Source organism: Palaemon carinicauda, chromosome 28, assembly GCF_036898095.1.
Source record: "Palaemon carinicauda isolate YSFRI2023 chromosome 28, ASM3689809v2, whole genome shotgun sequence".
NCBI classification, from domain to species: domain Eukaryota; kingdom Metazoa; phylum Arthropoda; class Malacostraca; order Decapoda; family Palaemonidae; genus Palaemon; species Palaemon carinicauda.
In genome coordinates, this window is record NC_090752.1 from 5198676 (window position 1) to 5221768 (window position 23093).

General features: G+C 34.1%; 1 protein-coding gene across 1 annotated transcript in view; it reads right to left on the reverse strand.

Annotated features, from left to right (window-relative positions):
* Positions 1 to 21042, reverse strand: part of LOC137621389 (cytotoxic granule associated RNA binding protein TIA1-like) — a 44430-nt gene extending 23388 nt beyond the window's left edge. The window contains exons 1-4 of the mRNA XM_068351687.1: positions 21021 to 21042; positions 13721 to 13901; positions 7836 to 7971; positions 6867 to 7045 (exon numbers count right to left, since the gene is read on the reverse strand). Coding sequence (XP_068207788.1) covers positions 6867 to 7045; positions 7836 to 7971; positions 13721 to 13901; positions 21021 to 21042 — 518 coding nt within the window. The remainder of the gene's footprint in view (positions 1 to 6866; positions 7046 to 7835; positions 7972 to 13720; positions 13902 to 21020) is intronic.
* Between the last annotated feature and the right edge of the window lie 2051 nt (positions 21043 to 23093).

Genomic DNA, 23093 nt, shown 5'->3' on the forward strand with positions numbered 1-23093 from the left:
AACATTGCCTGAAATTTTGATTTCAAGGTGAGGTGTAAGACTCAAAAACATATTTGAATGGTTGGGAGTGCACAAATGAACATGTAAACAAGCACAGTATTGTTTTGTCTTTGCTGAATGACTTAAAAGACTTCTCAGCGGTGAAGTACTAGTTCATACAAGCTAACTACAGTACTTAATTTAAGGGCTGCTTATCTGGTACTGTACTATTGGGGAACCTACTCTCTACAGAACCTCTACGGTTGTTTTATAATGTTCATTCGGGAGCATTTAACATTTCACAATGCATATTGCTCGCTTACTGTTTGATCATCACTATCGAAACACTCGCAGTATAAGAAAATTCTTCAGTTTCTTCTTGAAAGCCCCAACATCTACAATTATTCGGATGTCTCGTGGGAGCTTATTGTACTATGCTAGTATGTCTTTTTAAAATATCAAATATTCAAAACGATAAAGTTACCAGGAAAGAAAAATATGAAAGGGATTAAGTAAATAAAGTTTACAAAGGCAGATAGCAACTAAGCTTCCTTGCAAAGCCTTTACACAAGATAAATATTTTCCGCAAAATTATACCAACTTGTCAACAAGAACTGGAATTACTAGAGCAGTGAATTACAAGAGCAGTGTGGTACTACCTACAAAGGAGTGATTAAGTTTAAAACTGCTCTCTTTTAAGATAGGAATATAACTTTTTGTTTGAAAATATTTGTGCATATGAGAATTTAGTGCAGAGTTTAATTTTACCTTCAAGTATTCAAAATTGTTTGTCATTCAAACATTTTCATCTATAAAAGGATAACTTTGTAATTATATATTGTGCAACGCAATAATAATGGGTTTAATTCAAATAATTATACCTACAATTGATTTTTTAAAATGAGAAAATTCTCTTATTGAATCATATTAAATATTTTTCTCGATTATTTGTATTCCAAATGCACGAATCCCCAAAAGACCAGAGAAAATGACTTGCGAAGAGATGGCAGAAAATTTAACTGGAAAATATTTACCTTTCGTATTTATTGGTGTTTTTAACGGAAGTAATGTGAATAAAAATTACTTTAAGATGGATATAATGACCAAAATATGAACCTCTAAAATGACTAACATAAGGAAATTTCAAGAACACACATTATCTAAGATTGGGAGTCGATTCTGCTGTAAGATAAGTTAAAAATGAAACCCTCCCCCCCACACACACACACACACATATATATATATATATATATATATATATATATATATATATATATATATATATATATATATATATATATATATATATATATATATATATATACACACATACAACACTGTTAACGTTAAAACTCTTCTAAGTTCCCTTCTCTCATCCATTTTCTATCTCTCCTTTCTTTTTACAGTACCTTTCATAATTAACGAGACAATATATACATCTGTCCATCTTTACAATGTGGTCTTCAATACATTAGGGCGATAGCAACAGCATGCTCTCTTGCATCCAATGATAATCTAGAAGTATTCATGCAAACTAGAATGATTTCCATTATATTAATAATCACATTCGTGCTTGTATAAACATACACGAATAAGCATGGCTTTGAGAATGCTTTGTAATTATATGCACCCTTATCCATTTCTAGAGTTCATTTGGTTTAATATTCCCTTATACTTCTTGGTTAAAATATGCTAATTTACATTCAGTTAAGGAAAGAATAAACTATTAAGGCTTTCAAGAAGAAACTGAAGACTTAACGGTTTTCTAAGTGCTTCGTTAATGTGGATTTGATAATTAATGTTTTATACGCCGTATGATACTTTAGTTTAAACATAAACAGATACTGTAGGTCCTGTAGTGAGTAGGTGTTTCCTGTGGGATATGACCAGGAAAACATCCTTTAAAAAGTAAAGGACGTTTGACATTAGGATAGTTTGGCAGTCTACACATTTGATTCGTAATTTCTTTTCTGTTAATTGTTCTGTAGAAGGTGATTTCACCTTCGTATTTCCGGTATTCAACTATTACAAATGTATTAATTTGAGATTTAATTGTATTCTCGCATTTACCAGTCCATGTTCAATAGTTTACCCTTCACACGACAAGCGCACGAACGCGCGCGCGCGTATAAGCACAATGCCTCAAAAAAAACTTAACCTGGCCCGTATAGCCAGGCACGGGCTCTTGCACACTTACAGCCCTTACACAAATGCTAGCAGGCCAAGTTATTACAATAATAATTATGGACTACAGTCGAAGTTATAGGCGTAACAAATATTGTCTTTGAAACAGTTTGCAAGATGAAAGTCAACTATTTAATTTGAAAGAATAATCATAAGCATTTGTACGACTTTTCGCATTTTATGGTATACTTCTTATGAAAACTCTAATTAAGAAATAAGGCATGATATATGTTAAAAAGACCTAGTGTTGACGGAATCACGTTATAATGGTCAACATAATTAGTGGAAGACATTGAAATTGCGACTGATAAAATTTGGATGTATTTATCGTTAGCGGAAAATGACACACACACACACACACACACACACACACACACACATATATATATATATATATATATATATATATATATATATATATATATATATATATATATATATATATATATATATATATATACTGTACACACTCCCACGAAAGTAAAGGCATATAGTCCATAATACTTGGAGTGCCTGTTCATTGATCGGTTTTTTGATGATGAATTAAATTTACCAGTATAATTATAACAAAACAACAAGTTAAACACAAAATAAAACTCTTCCAGAACGACAATCAAAACACACACACAATCAAGTGACGTTGACCTGAATGTAAAAATACCTTAGAGTAATAAAACTAGTACTCTCGTGAAAAGGCGGGCCATTGACAAGTGTAGGGACAGTAACAGGTGTGCGTGTACTGTTAAGTCAATATTTTGAGGTATGGGGGAACAAAAAAGTTAAGTGCTGAGCACGGATATCCTGCAGAGATAATGACTTGACGAACAAATAAATCATCGTTCATTCTCGCAAATTGTTGAATGTGTGATCATGGCGAAAACCGCTTTATCTATACTCTTTTTTTTTTTTTTATTAAGGCGCATTTGCACGGACTCGCAGCGGTGTCATTTTAGCTCGGCAAAGTTTCCTGCTATCTGATTGGTTAGGGTATTCTTGTCCAACCAATCAGCGATCAGGAAACTTTTCCGAGCTAAAAGGGCACCCTTGCGAGTCTGTCACATCAGCCCCACTAAAAAGATTTGACTACAGTTACTAGTGTAGGCGACCCATCAAAAAATTACTGCTAAATATTTACATTAGATATATATGTACACACAGATTCAACCCTTCCTAATTATGACCCCTCTCACCAGGGTATGACCACTTCCTCCCCCTCCCCACCTGAGAGACTGACTATTTATTCGTCTGACAATGTTGGCGAGCGTGAATGGAAATTATATATATATATATATATAATATATATATATATATATATATATATATATATATATATATATATATATATATATATATATATATATATACACACACACACACACACACATATATACCACCAGGCACTTGGTATTTATTAATATAGGGGAGATTATTTAAAAAAATGTAATTCTAAAAAGTTTTCTCGCCCTCACCAGTTTGGCAAGATATTAAACTTGTGTAAGTCTTAGTAATAACAGCAATTGTAATGCTTATTAAGAATTAACTAAACAAGAGCGACTAATCAACGCCATCTATGAGGATAAAAGTAAAGTTTTCCCAACTTGGCAGTTGATATTGAACTTATAAGTCTTAGTAATAACAGAAATTGTATTGTTTATTAAGAATTAACTAAATAAGAGCGACTAATCAACGCCATCTATGAGGATAAAAGTAAAGGTTTCCCAACTTGGCAGTTTATATTGAACTTATGTAAGTCTTAGAAATAACCGGTATTGTATAGATTATTCAGAATTAACTAAAGATCGGTTAATCAACGCCATCTATGAGGATAAAAGTAAAGTTTTCCCAACGTGGCAGTTTATATTGAACTTATGTAAGTCTTAGAAATAACCGGAATTGTAGAGATTATTAAGAATTAACTAAAGAGCGACTAATCAAAACAATCTATGAGGATAAAGTAAAGGACGACGTTGAAGAAAACATTGAGGGCGGATTATACATCGCATTCTACAATTGGAGATGAAGCTCGCCCGAGTAGGGAGAGACATCGTCCTATTTCCCATTTTATTTCCCCCACTCCCTCCCATTTTTTAGCTCCAGTGGCAGCCTAGTGAGAGCAAACAAATAATGGACGGGAGGGAGATTCGATTTTAAAATGAGATTGAATCGGTAAAGTCGGGGATTCCAGTGTGACAGCCAAATAAATGGTTGACAAAGGGAACCTACGCGAATTGTTCAGATCTGTTGCGTACGGAGGGAAGGATGAGGGAGGGGGAGGGAGAGAGGGCGGGGTGGGGGGGGGGGCGTTCAACCACTCTACTGTACACCCCTAACAGCCAAGTCTGTACTTTGCACATGACCTATGTATACCTAAAGTGACAGTCAAGTCTGTACTCCGTACACGAGCTGTGTATACTTTATGTGACGCTACTGTACACCCCTAACAGCCAAACCTGTACTCTATATATGACCTGTGTATACTTAATGTGACTATGCTGTAAAACCCTAACAGCCAAGTCTGTACTCTGTACATGACCTGTGTATACTTAATGTGACTATGCTGTACAACCCTAACAACCAAGTCTGTACTCTGTACATGACCTGTGTATACTTAATGTGAACTCTACTGTACACCCCTAACAGCCAAATCTGTACTCTGTACATGACCTATGTATACTTAATGTGGCTCTACTGTACAACTCTAACAGTCAAGTCTGTACTCTGTGCATTACCTGAGTATACTTAATGTGACAGTATTGTACATCACTAACAGCCAAATCTGTACTCTGTACATGACCTGTGCATACTTAATGTGACATTTACTTCGCTTGTGTGTAAAAATGCGGTTTGAATTGTCGGTGGGGGGGGGGGGCGCCAACCACTACAGCCTTAACAGCCAAGTCTGTACTCTGTACATGACCTGTGTATACTTAATGTGACGTTTACTTCACTTATGTGTAAAAGTGCGGTTTAAAATGTCGTTCAGATAAACATTTTCTTCGTTATACCTATCTTTTTCCCTTTAATTAATCCTCCTGACATCAAATTAATGCTATTACGAACACAAACTTGATAGCATGGTGTTGTTCCAAAGTGAAACTTACAAAATAAAATCTCTTGAAAAATCAGTGGTAAAATTTTATAGAATTACATTTTCTCGTGTGCAACCTCCATTAAAAGACGAAAATCTCATAAAAATTCAGTGTTACAATGATATAGAACGATATTTTCTCGTGTGCAACCTCTATTAAAAAAAAGAAAATCTTAAAAAAATCAGTGTTAAATTTTTTAAAGAATGGTATTTTCTCACGTGCAACCTCAATTAAAAACAATAATCTCTTGAAAAATCAGTTAAATTTATAGAATAGTTTTTTCTCGTGTGCAACTTCTATTAAAAAAACCACAATCTCTTCAAAAATCTTTGTTAATGTGACAAATGCCTAATTTTATTCCAATCGTCAATACAAGATACATCCACAACCTAACAAAATGAGATCTGGAATATTGCCCGCGACGGAGGTCTTCAATGTTAATACTATACTCACTGATCACAATTCAGTCAGTACTAAAGAGTTCACTAACTGAAAAAATCTTATCCTTGATATCACTAATAGGGATAAAAATAAATATATTTCTACCTTGGTCTTTACAGCAACTTTAAAAAATTTTAAAGTCAAAAATTTTAAAGTAAGAAAAAAGTTAAGACTGCTTAAAATGTAGAAAAAAAATCATTAAAAAAATTAAGCCTTAAAAAGAGGAATTTCTCCTTAAGTTTATGTAATGCAAATTAAAATTATCATGTTTAATGGGATACACTTAACTAATCTAGAGCGTTACCAGACACACAATACAGTTGGCTATAACATGGTCTCAAAATACGACAAAAAAAAAATTTCAAAACTAATCTATTTATGATAAACATATCTTTCATTTTCAAAATCAGGCCGAATATCACTCTACGACTAAGAAATGTTCTAAACATTCCTAATAGCATTCTACCACAGCCCGTATTTCACGACAAACCACAAAATCTACAGGATTATTATTGCTTAAGCATGCATCTACAGTGTATTATGATGGCAAAATTGATTGCCACTTTTACGAGTTTCTAGAATCATATGCTGTTCTGAATTTTTAACCACATACTTAGTATAACATGCCACAAATGCCACCAGATTTCTGCATGGAACAACTGAGAGATATTAAGAGAGATAGGGGCGGGGGGTTAAAAGCAACTAAGTTACTCTCTCAGAATACATCAATACCAAATCACAGATAATAAGGCAACGTTATAGCACGTACATAAAAAAAAAAAAACAGCACAATCCATCAACAATGCGAGTTCTATGAGGAGATTTTTATCTTCAGGAATATTCTTCGAGGAAGAGAATCGTCCTGAAGAATCTTCCTATAAAAAACAAATCCCCACAGAACTCTCGTCTACTTCTGGTAAGAAAACAAATGACATGACCCTTGAGGCGATTGACGGCAACAAGCAGATCTTCCAGAACGAATCTCAACTCATTCCACAAAACGCATAATATAACAAAAAAAGATCTGCTGGCTTCATCAACTACTTATATGGGCACATACAAATGTAGAAAATGCCGACAGGCTGCGGCATATCAAACTATATATCATATAGGTTGGTACGGACGTATAAATACATGATTATTTGTATATAGACTTATGAAACTATTCTTTACCCCTGCTGGTAGCCATACTGTCCGTAAGCGAAGCCTTGCATGCCCAGGAACTGTTGTCCCTGCACCTGAGCTGGGTAGCCCTGTGGGTACCAGTAGCCCATCTGGCCGGCGTAGTTGTACGGGTACTGCGACCCCGGCAGCGGCTGCAAAGACAAGCATTCGGACACATCGGTCAGCGTCTGAAACACACAGAAAGGGAGCCACTGACACACGACACATGGCGAGGGATGTCGCCCTAGGGTGCCGCTGGGCACCCGTTGCCTGACTAGTCCCACAAGACGGAAAAAATATCTCTCATCTCATATCCTTCACCTTAAAATGGATTGGTAGATCAGGTAAAGGGGGTGGGAACAGCCAGGCCACTTTGCCCAGGGCACCAGTACTGTGACCTGTCAGGGATCTCTTATGCTGCATCCAGACACATGTTTACTTCTACAACAAGTGAAAAAAAGGGGATCTCTGTCCTTCCTTTTTTTCATACTATATTATAAGTAAGATTAACTTAAATTTACGCTAAGTTCCCTGACACGTCCTAGTGTTGTGATCTAAACTAATTTTGAGTTATCTAAAGAAAAGTCAATGTGCAAGAGTAAAGGGAAAATGGTACCTACAGTAAACTATAGTCAATTATTTTTAGTGAGGCAGATTTGCACCTACTCGTAGGGGTGCCCTTTTAGTTCGGAAAAGTTTTCTGTTATCTGATTGGTTAGAATTATCATGTCCAACCAATCAACGATCAGGAAACTTTTCCTTGACCTAAAAGGGCACCGCTGAGAGTCAGTGCACATGCGCCTCATTAAAAAAAATCGAGTATAGGCCCTATCCTACGTGTCTACTGGTACAGATACCATAAGAAAATAGAAAGGAAGTCTAAAGAGGAAAAATATCTCAAGAGTAAGTTTTCAGTGAGGAAAAAATATAGTTATCTCCCTTCGTTTTTTAAAACTATAGGGGTTCTGCAGAACCTACCATGACCTGAGTAGTGACAGGAGTGTTGTTAGGGTCACCAGACTCCTTTCCCCACGAGCACTTGACTGGCTGGCCGTTGATCTCAGAGTTATGCACAGACACAATGGCGTGTGTGGCGGATTCCTTCGTTGAAAACCTGCAAGAGAGGGACACTCGAAGGTTAAACGGTTTTTAAATATTCTGATTTTTTTTTTAAGAAGCATTAAAAAGTGAATTTCAGAAAAACTACACTTACCTCAGCCGTTTGCTTCTTTCAATTGACTATGTAGCTAAACAGTGCTGTGTACAAACTCCCAAATATAATTTAGATATAATTATTTGATACTTATACAATGCTCTCTCTCTTTATACACATACATACATATATACACACATACATACATACATACATTATATGTATACATATACATATATATATATATATATATATATATATATATATATATATATATATATATATATATAAACAAAATTACGTTAGGATAATTTTCCTTACTCTCTAAACATTGAAATTAAAATAATGGTAATTCCTTATCAAGCTATTCATTCAATGTCTTACTCTGTGCCCGATGTTGACAAGGTCTTCAACTCATAGTCCGTATAAGGGAAAATTACTTACATAACATGTTTCCCTGTAATAGTTCTGCAAACTTTAGCCATTCCGAGATTCTCTACCTTACTTATAATAATGAATTAAACATTAAGTAATATACTAGAACATGATAGCAACAGCGTAAATCAACGCTAACAAAGGCAATGAAAAAGATAACTGATTAGCTCGATTAAAGGACACTCCAAAATCAAACCATTGTTCTCTAGCCATGGATAGTGCCATAACCTCTGTACCATGGCCTTCCACTGGCTTGGGTTAGAGATCTCTTGCTCGAGGGTACACTCATGCTCACTACTGTATTCTATCTTGTTTCTCTTTCTCTCGCTATTTTCAAGTTTTTATAGTTTATATATGAAAGATTTATTTGAATATTATTGTTCTTAAGCTTCTCTTATAGTTTTTTCTTATTTCCTTTCCTCATTGGACTATTTTCCCTGCTGGATCCCTTGTGCTTATAGTATCCTGCTTTTCCAACTAGGGTTGTAGCTTAGCAAGTAATAATGATGATAATAAGTTAACACGGTTTGGAAAAGACAAGTATTGTTTAAATGAATGTTAGTGTGTTTTGTAGTATTGAAATTACATTATAACCACATAAATACATTGTTGTAACAGGCCATTATTCATTAGAGAAAAGGTTCCAAATTCAACTATAAAAAGGGAATTGATTTAGATTTAGCAGGATTAGGACTCTTAATAAAGGGCATAATAAATATATAGAAATATGAATTCCTACATAAAGCACAAAAGAATGAAGATGGAATAGGGCATAGATGAAGTCCTCGCAGGATAAGTCCTGTAAAAATGCCCCCCCCCCCCCCCCCTCCCACCCCCAAAAAATAAAATCCTTCAGAAAAATGGAAGATCTACTATAGACCAAGATGGGTATTCAGAGGAAAAGTGCACTTAAAGCGAAATTAGGCCTAACTGCATAGGCATAACTTTACATAAAAACGTTAATGATGATGAATATTCCCATAAACTCTAAAGAGTGGATCAAGTAACCATCAAATATCTAGGAAAGGGGAATTTTCTTCTATAGCAAGGAATACTTTTTTTTTTTTTTTCAAGTCTCACGGTCAAGTTAATAACAAAGACTAAAAAACACCATTCTGATGAAGCCGAGCAAGGCCAGGTCTAGTCTCATTAACTTGCAATAATGATTCTCTGTCTTTATTATTATTATTATCATTATTATTATTATTATTATTATTATTATTATTATTACTATTACTTGCTAAGCTACAACCCTATTGGAAAAGCAGAATGCTATAAGCACAAGGTCTCCAACAGGGAAAAATTGCCCAGTGCGGAAAGGAAGCAAGAAAATATATAGAATAATGGCCTGAGAGTACCTTTACAATTTAGTGAAAAAAAAATGAATCTTACATCAATTATTGATTATTTTTATAGAATCTTGAACCCGGTTAAGACATTCCTAGTTTATTTAATTAACTCACTTTCCTTCCAAGTTCAATTGTCTTCTTAACAAGGATTTCTACTACAAGGTTATCATGGCTAGACACATTTCACCAAAGTTATAATACTTGAAAGTATGGACTATATGGTAGTTTCATATACCAATGCAAAATGCTTATAAACAATATGTCGAACCTAATAACACATTGCGTCAATCACTTTTATCTTGCGTGATCACTCGTCTTGTGGTTTCCATATATAAAGGTCTTCTTCCATATACCCTCCTTCACGCCATCCTACCCTATCCAGATCCTAACATTTCAGAATCATAATATATTCACACCAATCTATAAGTCAGTTTTTTCTTCCTTATGACTATATGTCAAAATAGTCTCTTTCTATCATTTCGTCTATGCTAACTCTTGACATTTATGCCTTTATTTTATTTTTTATACATTCTTGAGGCAAATAATTTCATCTGCTTCAATATTTTATTTATTCGACATTCACCCTACAATTTCAGATATATATATTATTACCATAGAAATTATATTTTCCATATCCTTCCCATCGTTTTGTGCTTTGTTTATCTCTGCGTTCGCTTGCTTTGGAATGGACTATTAATTCCATGACATTATGGTCTGAAATTCCCGTGTTATACACTATTATTTCTTTAACATAATTCACCTCATTCACAAATACTTCAGTCTATTCTAGATAATCTACATTCATCCTGTTACTGCTCATTATTTTCTTATATAGTTTCGTCATTCATTATATGCATTCTTAACACACACACACACACACACACATATATTATATATATATATATATATATATATATATATATATATATATATATATATATATATATATATATACACACACATCAATTATTACAATTAACAACTCTCCAACTTATAGTTCACACTAAACATGACACTGCTGGGCAATAGTAACTAACTCACTCTCTCTCTCTCTCTCTCTCTCTCTCTCTCTCTCTCTCTCTCTCTCTCTCTCTCTCTCTCTCTCTCTCTGTAAAAAACAAACCCTCTATGCAATGAATACTGGAGAAATAAAAAAAATATATATACATGCATAAAAAAGGAGAACAACCAGATTAATAACAACGGTATAGTCAGTCCTACAGGCTAAAAAAAAAAAAAAAAACGACGTACGATTTGCATAGTCAGCATTAAAAAAAAAAAAAATAAAAAATAAAAAAAATAAAAAAAATTCCAGAGAGGGGCTTAGCAGTGTCACTTCACACTACCGGCAGCTGTGAGTTTTGGGAATCCCGTGAAAAAAAAAAAAAAAAAAAAAAAAAAAAAAAAAAAAAAAAAAAAAAAAAAAAAAAAAAAAACCTAAATAATTCATTTTATTCTGGAATGCGCTATTCATTTACAGTTTACAACGCTCATAAAATGAATAACAGAAAAAAGATTCTGCGATATTTTATGTAAATGTATGGACAAAAATTAACGCGCGTGAAATAAAAAAAAAAAAGGTGGAAAATAGTCGGGAGCAAATTTTTAATAGAATATAAATGAAATGCTAATCACGGGAAATTGTCCCTCTAACTCGTAGTCCCATAAAAGCAAAAAAGAGCTGAGTTGCAATTGCTTCTAATAATTAAAAGCTTCTCTTTGCTATGTTCTTTGAAGAGATTAAAATACAAACGGAATAATTATATGTATGTATGTATGTATGTATGTATGTATGTATGTATGTATGTATATATATATATATATATATATATATATATATATATATATATATATGCTTCTATATACATAGAAAACTAACAATAATGATCTATTGTATTTCAATATATTTATATTATATATATAAATTCCTGTATATATACATACACATACATACAGTATAAACACACACACACACACACACACACACACACATATATATATATATATATATATATATATATATATATATATATATATATATATATATATATATATATATAAAGTAGATCATTCTGATGATGGTGTTTACATGCATATAAAAACATCAAATATATGTATGTACACAGTATATCTACAGTGGTGAAGGAATAAGTGACTATCACAAACATTTTTATCCAGCAGAATCATTTAAAATCATATCGACAATATCATTTCCTGAAAAGCAAGCGAGGGAGATCATGATAATGAAATCATTAAAGAATTTATTGGTAGAATCTGAGAATACCAAAATATTACATTTCCGAGGCAGTCAAATATTACAATATTTCATGAAATAACTGAAATAATTTATTGCCACCTGAACATTACACAATTTAAATGCTATTAAAGTCTAATATTGCACAAAGATTATCGAGAAATATTTGTCAAAATTGATAAATTTACTGGATTAAAATCAAAATAATACATTTCTCAGGCAGTCAGATATTTCATGAAATATTAATCGAAAGAACTTATTATTATAGGAGCCCTACAGAATGTAAAACCTATAAAATTTCATATTACACAAAGACTATCAAGAAATATTTGTTAAAAACTATAAATTTACTAAAATTACTTTCACATTTTAGGTACAATGACATAAAAACTATAACTAACCCTCAGTTATCTGTGGTCAAACTACTAGGTACAATGACATAAAAACTACCTATCATTATAACTAACCCTCAGTTATCTGTGGTCAAACTACACAGGTTAATACTTGTAGCCAAAGTAAGGCTTGAACAAAGCATTGTATCACTATCATTGTCAATCTTACTGTTCAAAATAATGTATTTTCCCATCTGGATAACGAATTAAGTGAAAAATCTAGAGATAACCAAGTCACGCAAAAGTCGACGACAGAAGAAGAAAAACATTTTACAAAATAAGAGATACAAGGACTTCAAAGTTTGCGCAAACAATCTAGCGTTATGTATCTTGAACTGGGACGAATTTGGTAAATTTCAACTAACCGTGATACAAAAACTAAATTATCAATATATTTTAATTCCTCGTTTATCTTATGTATTGAATTGTCCTAAATAGCTATTAAATAATTATAAATAATATACTAAAATTGGTCTTAAGTCTCTATTTTGAATCGTACATAGCCCTGTTTAAGAGAACAGATTAAATGGACACTCAAAAGTGTCTGAAGTGGCAGGTCCATGATATTACCCACTTAAAAGCATCAATGACATTAATTCCGTTACACTGGGCAAATAATCACTAAGTAAATATTTGCCTATGATATAGATACTGACAATGATAAACTTCTATCATGGAAAAATATGACAGCAAGACTCTAGGATTCTTCTTCCCCACTGTTATCCCTACAATAAGGGGTCGGTTGCCTGATACGCCCTCTCAAATGCTATCAAAGCCCTCCTCTTCCCCCAATCCTCCTCTCTCCATATCATCCTTCACTTCATCTCGCCATCTAATTCTCTGCCTCCCTCTTAATCTTCTCCCCCTTACAGGTGCCTGTAGGGTTGTAGCTTTGCTAATAATAATAATAATAACTTGAAGGGCACTCAGTAGAGCACAGACCTCGACATCATATTTCTCGACCCTTTCCTCGACCTTGACCTTTGACCTTTACATGTATTAATTGGCGTGGATTTTCATACCCTTAAATATGAACCAAGTTTGAAGTCTGTGACAACGATGTCCAAACTTATGGCTGATTACGTGAATTGGACATTTTGATTAATCTTGACCTTGACCTTCCAAAATTAAATCATTTTCAACTTTTAACATAAGTTAATCCCTGCAAGTATCAATACTCTACGATTAAAATTGTGGTCAGGAAGCTGTTCATAAACACATAAACAGGGGGTAAAACATAACCTCCTTCGAACTTCGTTGACAGAGGTAATACCACTTACCTAACGAATGCGTAGCCTTTGTCTTTGAAGACCCGGATCTCGTGGATCTGTCCGTAGGGCGCGAATGTTTTCTGCATGAGTTCCTCCGAAAGGCCGTTGGTGATGCCCCCGCAGTAGACGGTGCAGTTTGTAGGAGACGACTGATTGTAGACGTCGTCGAAAGTCAAGGGCTTCTGATTGGCTGGAAGAGCGAAAGGGGAGAGAAGCGGAAATGGATAAATATTCCTTTTAACGACTTCGATTTGAGTGGCTTAAGAAAAAAAAATTAAAAGATAGGATCACAACACACAATATTGTCAACAATTGTCTTAATGTGTTATGGATGTTCTATAGAAAATGAAATGTGAATATCATAACTGTTATCAAGAGGATGAAAGAAGACAAGAGAAAATATTGATGCAACTCTTGGAAATAATAATTAAAAAAAAAAAAATATGCCAGCTTAATCTTCTTTCGTGAATTTGATGTTATAGCTACTTCGAATTTGCTCTCAAAATATTCTTTGCTAGTTAACTCCATAAAGAAAATGGGGGTACAATGAAAGATTTCATATAATCATTTAACCTAAACAAATTGAAAAAAAAGTAACCTAAATTTCATGGACGACTCCAAGGGGGAAAAACAGTAAAAAAATTCAAAATAAATTTGCTAATATACACATTCCCTTGAAAATTCACCAAATGGTGAATATTAGAACCTGCAGTAGCTCTCTAAAAGTCAAGGTATTTTATCTGTAATGCTAGTCATTATAAAAAAAAAAAAAAAAAAATCAAATTAAGAAACTAAAATATTAACAAACGAGCCGTAAGTCACCTCCAAAGAAATTGATATTGACAACAGAAAATGGGTCTTAGATCGCTGCCATAAGGACAAACTAAAAACAAATAACCAACAAAATATCAAAGGCAAAACATACGTACACACAAGCACAGACAAACACCCCTCCCCCCAAACATATATTCCAACAGAAAATCCTAAATGGATCTCAGATCACTGCCATAAGGGGAAACTAAAAATAAATAACCAAAAAAATATCGAAGGTAAAACATACTTACACACAAGCAAACGTTCCCCCTCCCCAACATATACTCCGTATCAGCCACGCCCATATCCAAGCAAGTAAGGCTATAGTAAGGCCATGCGAGACTTCTCATCAAGGCTGGGAAGCCATCTCGGGAAGCAACCAACCTCCAAAAGGCCTTGGCCCTCGCGATCGTAAAGCCCTTTTCCCCCCCGTCAGGGAAAACGATGGGTAAAAGGCACACACCTGTTGCATTCAGGATCACCTCATTTCCGCAGGTAATATCACTCCGAGATACTCAGTGGCTCTTTCAGGGTATTTTTCATTCTCTACCTTCACCCTCCCTACTCTCTCTACTCTTTAGTGCCAATTTCATCTTCACCATCTGCTTTTACTCCCCTTCGTCCAAACATGAACTCAAATTCTTCACTAGGCTCTAATAATGATAGTAGTTGGAGCAGTAGTGATAGTAGTTCGTAACAAGCATAACTATCCTAGCTGGAACACTTTTCACTAGTAGCTAGCTGTAAGTCATTAGTGAAGATATTGATCTACATATAAAAAATATAGGATCCTACTCGATTTCTCGACCACAATTACACGGGGGAAATAATAATAATAGTAGTAGGAGCAGTAGTGATAGTAGTTAGTAACTAGCATAACTATCCTCGCTGAAACACTTGTCATAACTAGCTAGCTATAATAGTCAAGATATTGATCTTCTAAAAAAAAAAAAAAAAAAAAAAAAAAACCTTGATTTTTCGACCACAATTACATGGGGGGGGGGGGAAATAAGACCATCCAACAACGCAAGGAAATAAAAAACAAAAAGATAATGATGCAGACCTCCATCTCTCCAAGCCCAAAAGGAGAGATATCAGAGCATCAAGAAGGGGAAAAAATCAAGAACAGGATAGAAATAAAGGATTAGGGGATGGGTTAGGAACAAGAATCAGGAAGAGGAGAGGGTAAAAAATTATCATAGGTTTCTCTCTCTCTCTCTCTCTCTCTCTCTCTCTCTCTCTCTCTCTCTCTCTCTCTCTAATTACAGTCCAGGTATAAACCCATGAGCGGTTGGATCAGGTAAAATAAGACAATATGAGAAGTCGATTCAAAAAGCTTTTTTTTCTGGGGGGGGGGGATGGAGGAGAGAGGAGATGGGGAAGAAGACGGACAAGATTAGAGGAAATGGGGGAAGAACAGGATAAGAGGAGATGGGGGGAAGGAGAAGGACAAGATTAGAAAAAATGGGCGAAGGAAGAGGAGATGGGGGAAGGAGAAGGACAAGATAAGAGGGGAAGGAGAAGGACAAGATAAGAGGAAATGGAGGAAGGACAAGATAAGAGGAAATGGAGGAAGGACAAGATAAGAGGAAATAGAGGAAGGACAAGATAAGAGGAAATGGGGGAAGGAGAAGGACAAGATAAGAGGAAATGGGGAAAGGACAAGATAAGAGGAAATGGGGAAAGGACAAGATAAGAGGAAATGGGGTAAGGACAAGATAAGAGGAAATGGGGTAAGGACAAGATAAGAGGAAATGGGGGAGGGACAAGATAAGAGGAAATGGGGGAAGAAGGAATAAGGATGGGGGACAAGAAATGAAGGTAAGGAAAGATAGAAAATAACTGAGAAAAGTGAATGACATACTGTACATGTTTAAAAAAAAAGATCTAAGGGCTGATTTATTTTTTCTCTTGTTATTTTCAAAATGAGTGTAAGGAAAGTGTTTTTTGTCATCTTTTAAAAACAGTTTCATAATTAGGCATTACCATCATCATAATTAAAAGAAAGTTCATAGAATTAAAACGTTCCACACAATACTCGACAACTCCAAGGTTCCAATAGATCAAAATACAGACTTAAATATAACTACATCTGCTGGGGGGGTTGGGGGGCTAGAGTTGCAAAGGGAGGGGTAAAAATCTCCGAAGTTTATCTTTTTTGAGTGTTAAGTTTAAAGCATCGTTATCATCATCACCACTCTTATTTTTTTTAATTTCATTATAATTTTTATCTTTGTATTTTAAATATCTTCATTTTCTTTAGATGAAATGGGGATAAAAAGGGGGATGACATGCTTTGGATTTAACATTATGCAGATATATATATTATATATATATGATTGAAAAAAATTAACAATTCATCTGACATTCAAAAGAAATAATGCCAAAGTTTTTTTTTTTTTTTGGAAGGTTCGAGGCCTACGATTACTGCTTACCACAATAATATATGTATATAAATAAATGAGAAAATCATAAAAAAAATCTCTGCACATAAAAAAATATAGAGGGTGAGGTAACCGGATATAAAAAGTATATAAGATTTGAAGACGTTATATATCCTCATGCCAAAAAACAATTTTTTATTTATATGCAAGCATTGCATATGCGGTCTTTTGATTGGTCTCGTCAACGCCCGTATATATATAAATATATAATATTTTATATATATATTTTGTGTATTTATATATATATATATATAAGATTAGTTGAAATCCATGCAACTATAAATAATCCGGATTGTGTGTATATATCGAATGGAATGTTGTAAGTCGAAAGGGGTCCAATACGGTGATGAAAAAAAATGAAAACAAAACGTATGGACCTTTTTTTTGGAATATGGATGAAAAAAAGGGAGAAGGGGAGGGGGAGCTTATGGACGTGGGGGTCAAAAACAGGGGGAAGGGGGTAGCTGGGTGGTGGTAGTGGTAAGGGGGCAATTTTTTTTCCTCTTTGATATTTCCACGGGGATAAGCTAGGGCAAGGACAACGGAAGGGACCAGTGAGGAAAAAAGAAAAAAAAAGCAAGCACAAAAAAGAGAAAGGAAGACTTGGTAAAAGGTATAATTAGGAGAAAATAATAATATAAAAAAAAGTGAAATAAAAAACAGACTTACATAACATTCACACGGATATCATCCCCCTCCAATCGATGCTGAAAGAATCAGAAGGTCTTGAATTGTAGGACCCAATCAGTGAAATTATTCCTTGTGGCATCAACACAAAAACTGAACACAACAGCAGAAGCAATTGAAAAAGTAGCTACAACGTTAAGTCTTTCTATCTTCAGCAAACAAACAAACAAACAAAAAATAAGATATATATGAGATACGTCTTGTTTTGTATCAAAAGGAATGTTAATTCAGCAGTATTTGTTTACAGAATGTAAGAATTTTGCAAAGATTTTTTTTTTTTTTTTAAATATGTAAGATATTTGCATAGGTATATTTCTCTCAATGTTTATATATCTTAGTGAAGTGTGTATTAATGAAATAAACATGACTTAAGTGCACATTTATGTAATTCAACACTGAAACAATCTATATTAATAATGTGGAATGTGAATAATACATGTATATGACAAAGGTTTAAAGGACGCTCATGAATGGCAGAGGCAAGGGACAGTGACATTGCCCTATCAAGCAAGACAATGCTCTAGAGACTGACCATATTACATATGATCAGCATCCAAGCCCCTCTCCACCCAAGCTAGGACCAAGGAGGACCAGGCAATGGCTGCTGATGACTCAGCAGATAGACCTATAGGCTCCCTTAAACACCCCATTTTTAGATCACAAACCTAAATAAGCAAGACATTTTATGGGTAATATGGGGGGGGGGGGTCGGATAATATATGTAACATTTGCTCAAAATATTTATGGCTATGGGATCCCTTACTCCTAATATCCGTAACGCCAGAATGATATGAACAAATCTGTCAATCAATCAATCACGAATACAGGAGTCAAATTTCATAACAATAAGATATAAATAATTTGCTATAAATATCATCTACCACTGACCTCTTTCTAAACATGAGAAATGTAAATTTCATGAAAATATGATTTGTTTCACTCAGTATAGTTTGAATTTTTTTTTTTTATTCAACATTCATAGTCTTTCAAATCAACGGTAAACAGTTAAAAAAATGGCAATTTTACCCTACTTTCCTATCATCTTTAAGGGTTGGTGACCGTAATATCACTCCTTAACGTTAATATGTCTGTTTTAAAACGGTAAATGCCTGATAGCATTTATTCCAGGATTTTTACCGTTTTTTACGGCAAATTCTAACAGAATAGATCCATACCCGTATTCAATAATGTTAATATTTCAATTTTCCGGCTTCAAATTCATATCAAAAGATAGCCTAGTAACTAATAAGAAAAGGTATCAACTAAACAGATGAGTAAACAGCTTATAATGTTATTAACCCAAATAATTTACAGCCAAAGTCAGTAGTTTGGAAACACCTCACAGAGAATTAGGACTTTTGAATTTCACTGTACATAGCCTATTATAGCACTACGTATTCCGTCCGCTTACTGTTGGATACGGAAATTAACACATCTTAACACTTAACTTATAAGTTAAGCAAAGTTCAATGTTATATACACAATCACTGGTATATTATCATGTATGTTAAAAGGCAATAAAGGTGTGTTAATTAGATTGAGAGCTATACAATAAACAAAAAAAAAAAAAAAAAAAAAAAAAAAAAAAAAAAAAAAAAAAAAAATATAAGTATTTTCTGAATACGTGTAATTTGGCTAAACCATCCTGCACAACTATTATTTCAAGCTCAAAAATACATTTAACACAAGTCAAACTCTGCACTTGTAATGACTAAAATTATTCAGTGGATGATCATATTCACGTACGCGTATACATTATACCGTAAATGGCAAAAATCTGTACAAAAACAAGTTATAATTATTAACATTAAAAAACAGCTCTTGCATACACCACGCTCTGATATGCGATGCAAATGACGGCTTGTTTTCAACGGAACAGAAATTTTAATTGATAGCTGGCAACTTCATTACAATTACAAAACCACACGAAATAAAAATAAAAAAAATCTGCTTCTGAAATAGTTGCATAGTTCAAAAATACAAAATATATAACACACACACACACAACACACACACACACACACGTTTTTAGTGAATATTGTTTACCCCAAGGCAAACCAAAAGTAGTTTTTAAATTATTTAAGAAATTTTTTAAAGATTGCTTCTTAAACCAAAGTGTAACTATTAAACATACGGGAAGTTTCGTAAAAGGACACATAAAATAAAAATAATTCCACTGGGTTATCTTTAAAATAGATTCTAAAACCAATCCTACTAGTAGTTAACCATAAGGCAAGTTACGCAGAGACAAAAGAAAAACAAGCTCACTCATCTTTCAAATTGATTCTAAAACCAGTCTTACTGTTAACCATATGGCAAGTTACGCAAAGTAACAGATAAAATAAAAAAAAATAAGCTAACTTATCTTTAAAATTGATTCTAAAACCAGTCTTACTGTTAACCATATGGCAAGTTTCGCAAAGAGACAAAATAAAAAATAAGCTCACTCATCTTTAAAATTTATTCTAAAACCAATCTTACAACTAGTTAACCATATGGCAAGTTACGCAAAGAGACAAAATAAAAACAAGCTCACTTATCTTTAAAATTGATTCTAAAACTAATCTTACTAGTAGTTAACCGTATGGCAATTTACGCAAAGGGACAGATAAAATAAAAAATATGCTCACTTAGTTATTTTTATAATTGGGACAGAAAAAAAATAACCTCGTTTGGTTATCTTTAAAATTGATTCTAAAACCAGTCTTACTAGTAGTTAACCATATGGCAAGTTACGCAGAGACATAAAATAAAAATAAGCTCACTTGGTTATACGCAGCGTAGAGGCGTGGTTATACGCATCATTGGGCGAAGGAAATGAAAACTAATAACGCCAAGAAATGAGGGACAAAGGGTAGGGAGGAGAGAGGAAATGAAGATGGAGGATAAAATGTCAAGAGCATTATGTAAGAAAGATGTTCGGGGACATGTACTAAATTGACAAGGGGGAAGTACCATATTTTCATATATATATATATATATATATATAATATATATATATATATATATATATATACTATATATATATACAATAAATATATACTATACTATCTATAATATATACCGTAATATGTATGTATGTGTGTATATATATATATATATATATATATAAATACTGTATATGCATCTACACAAACATATAAATGCATATATACACAAATAAACATGCATATACAGTGTACACAAATATAAATACATATACATAATACACATATATGTATATATTATATATACAACAGTATCATGTTCTTTCTCCTTCCGTTTATATATAACATTCCCTTTCAGGCATTTTCATATTTTTCATACTTTTCCTTACACCATCTATTTACTTATTCATTTTTTGGGGGGAGGGGTCCTAGGGAAACCAAGAGGTCCCCAGATCGTCATCTTGGTCGCAATGGAGTTTCCTGGAGTTTCCCCTTATCCTGATAATGGGAAACGTCACCAACGGACAGACAAATGATTACGGATGGCGAGATCTACCGCCTATTCCCCCCCCTCCCCCCGGGGGCAGTACCCCCTCCCCGGGGGGGCAATTTCCCCCCTTCCCCCTTCCCACTCTTTTCTACTCTTCTCTGCCATACGACGGAATCTTGGAGGCCGAAGACGAGACACCTTATGGTGGCTTGCCTTGTGACCGCCCTAGTTATGTAGAGCCGTTGGCGGCCAGATCATTGAGTAATTACTTTCTCATACCGTATGTGGATTCTCCCAGAGAGAGAGAGAGAGAGAGAGAGCGCCTTGTCTTTCTTTAAACAAGAGAGAGAGAGAGAGAGAGAGAGAGAGAGAGAGAGAGAGAGAGAAAGAGAAAGAGAGAGAGAGAGAGAGAGAGAGAGAGAGAGAGAGAGAGAAACTTTCCCTTTCTTTGAACAGAGAGAGAGAGAGAGAGAGAGAGAAACTTTCCCTTTCTTTGAACAGAGAGAGAGAGAGAGATCTTCCCTTTCTTTGAACAGAAGTTATGTCCACGGAGGTTCTGGATTTTATGATTATTGATACAAAATGAAATTTTTATTTTTGATACAGAAAGTGAAGCCGAACGGAAATGACTGTAGAAAGTTTTAAAAGCTACAGCAAAAATCTCGGTAGGAAATTTTAGTAGATACAGTAAAAATCACGGTAAAAAATTTTAGTCACAGTAAAAATCACGGTAGAAAGTTTTAATAGATACAGCAAAAATCACGGTAGAAAGTTTTAGTAAATACAGCAAAAAGTCATGGTAAAATATTTAAGTAAATACAGCAAAAATTACGGTAAAAGGTTTTAGTAAATAGGCCTATAGTAAAAAGTCAAGGAATTAAGTTTTAGCAAAATTCAGCACACTTACAATTGAAGGATTCTACACACAATCACATATATGAATTGTTACCTACATTTAAACACATTCTACTCAGCATTTGTACATTTTACATTTCAAACAAACAAACTAAATTATGGCCCAAAGAGTTTGTAATGCAATAGTTATCTAATGCATTTCCAACAGCTATTTATTGTACCTTTCATTACTTCACCCTTCATGCTTTGGATTTCAAATATGAGCATCATAGTGTGGATATTACGACAAAATACCGAAGTTCTCCTTAGATATGACCGTGAAATCAAACAGGTTCGTTTGCGAGTGAATTCTGGAGCTGGGAAGGGGAGAGGGCGAATATGTATAGACCGCCGTTATACCGGAGATTGAAACGCATGGACACGTAATACCTAGTGAAGAGGCAGGCACTTGACGCGCGGCGGGGCGTCTTTTCGAAGGATACCGCTCGCGTTGTCAAAGGGAATTGTTCGAGTATAGCTCAAACAGGGTTTAAACTTGAGCATTTACATTAAATGCTGCTGCTTTTTACCTTAGACTGCCTGAAAACTTCTCCAATTTCCTTAAGTTTGAAGCTAGTAAAACCGAAATTATCTTAGAATCTGGCTATTACCTTAGATGTTGATGCTTTTTACCTTAGATTACCGTAAAACTTCTACAATTTCCTTTAAGTTTGAAGCTAGTAAAACCGAAATTACCTTACAATTACTCAATTACCTCAAACTAAGGTAATTACCTTAAATTCATTCAAATTACCCTCAAACTAAGGTAATTACCTTAAATTCATTAAAAAATACCCCAAACTAGGGTAATTACCTGAAAATCATTCAAATTACCTCAAACTAAGGTAATTGCCTTATAAGTTTAAACCCCGGGCTTGATAGCCTACGGGTGCCTGGGTGTGTAATGCCACGAGTATTAAATAAAATTAAAAGGAAAACACGTTGATATTAGTTAATATCTTAATCTAAATTTCTTACGTAAACACTTTATTTTTACATATATTTTCTTTTTTCTTGCAATTTCTCTCACCCTTGTATTTATATATGTTTGGTTATCCATTCCCCCCCCCTCTCTCTCTCTCTCTCTCTCTCTCATAGGAATGACCGACCCCAACCCCATATTGGTT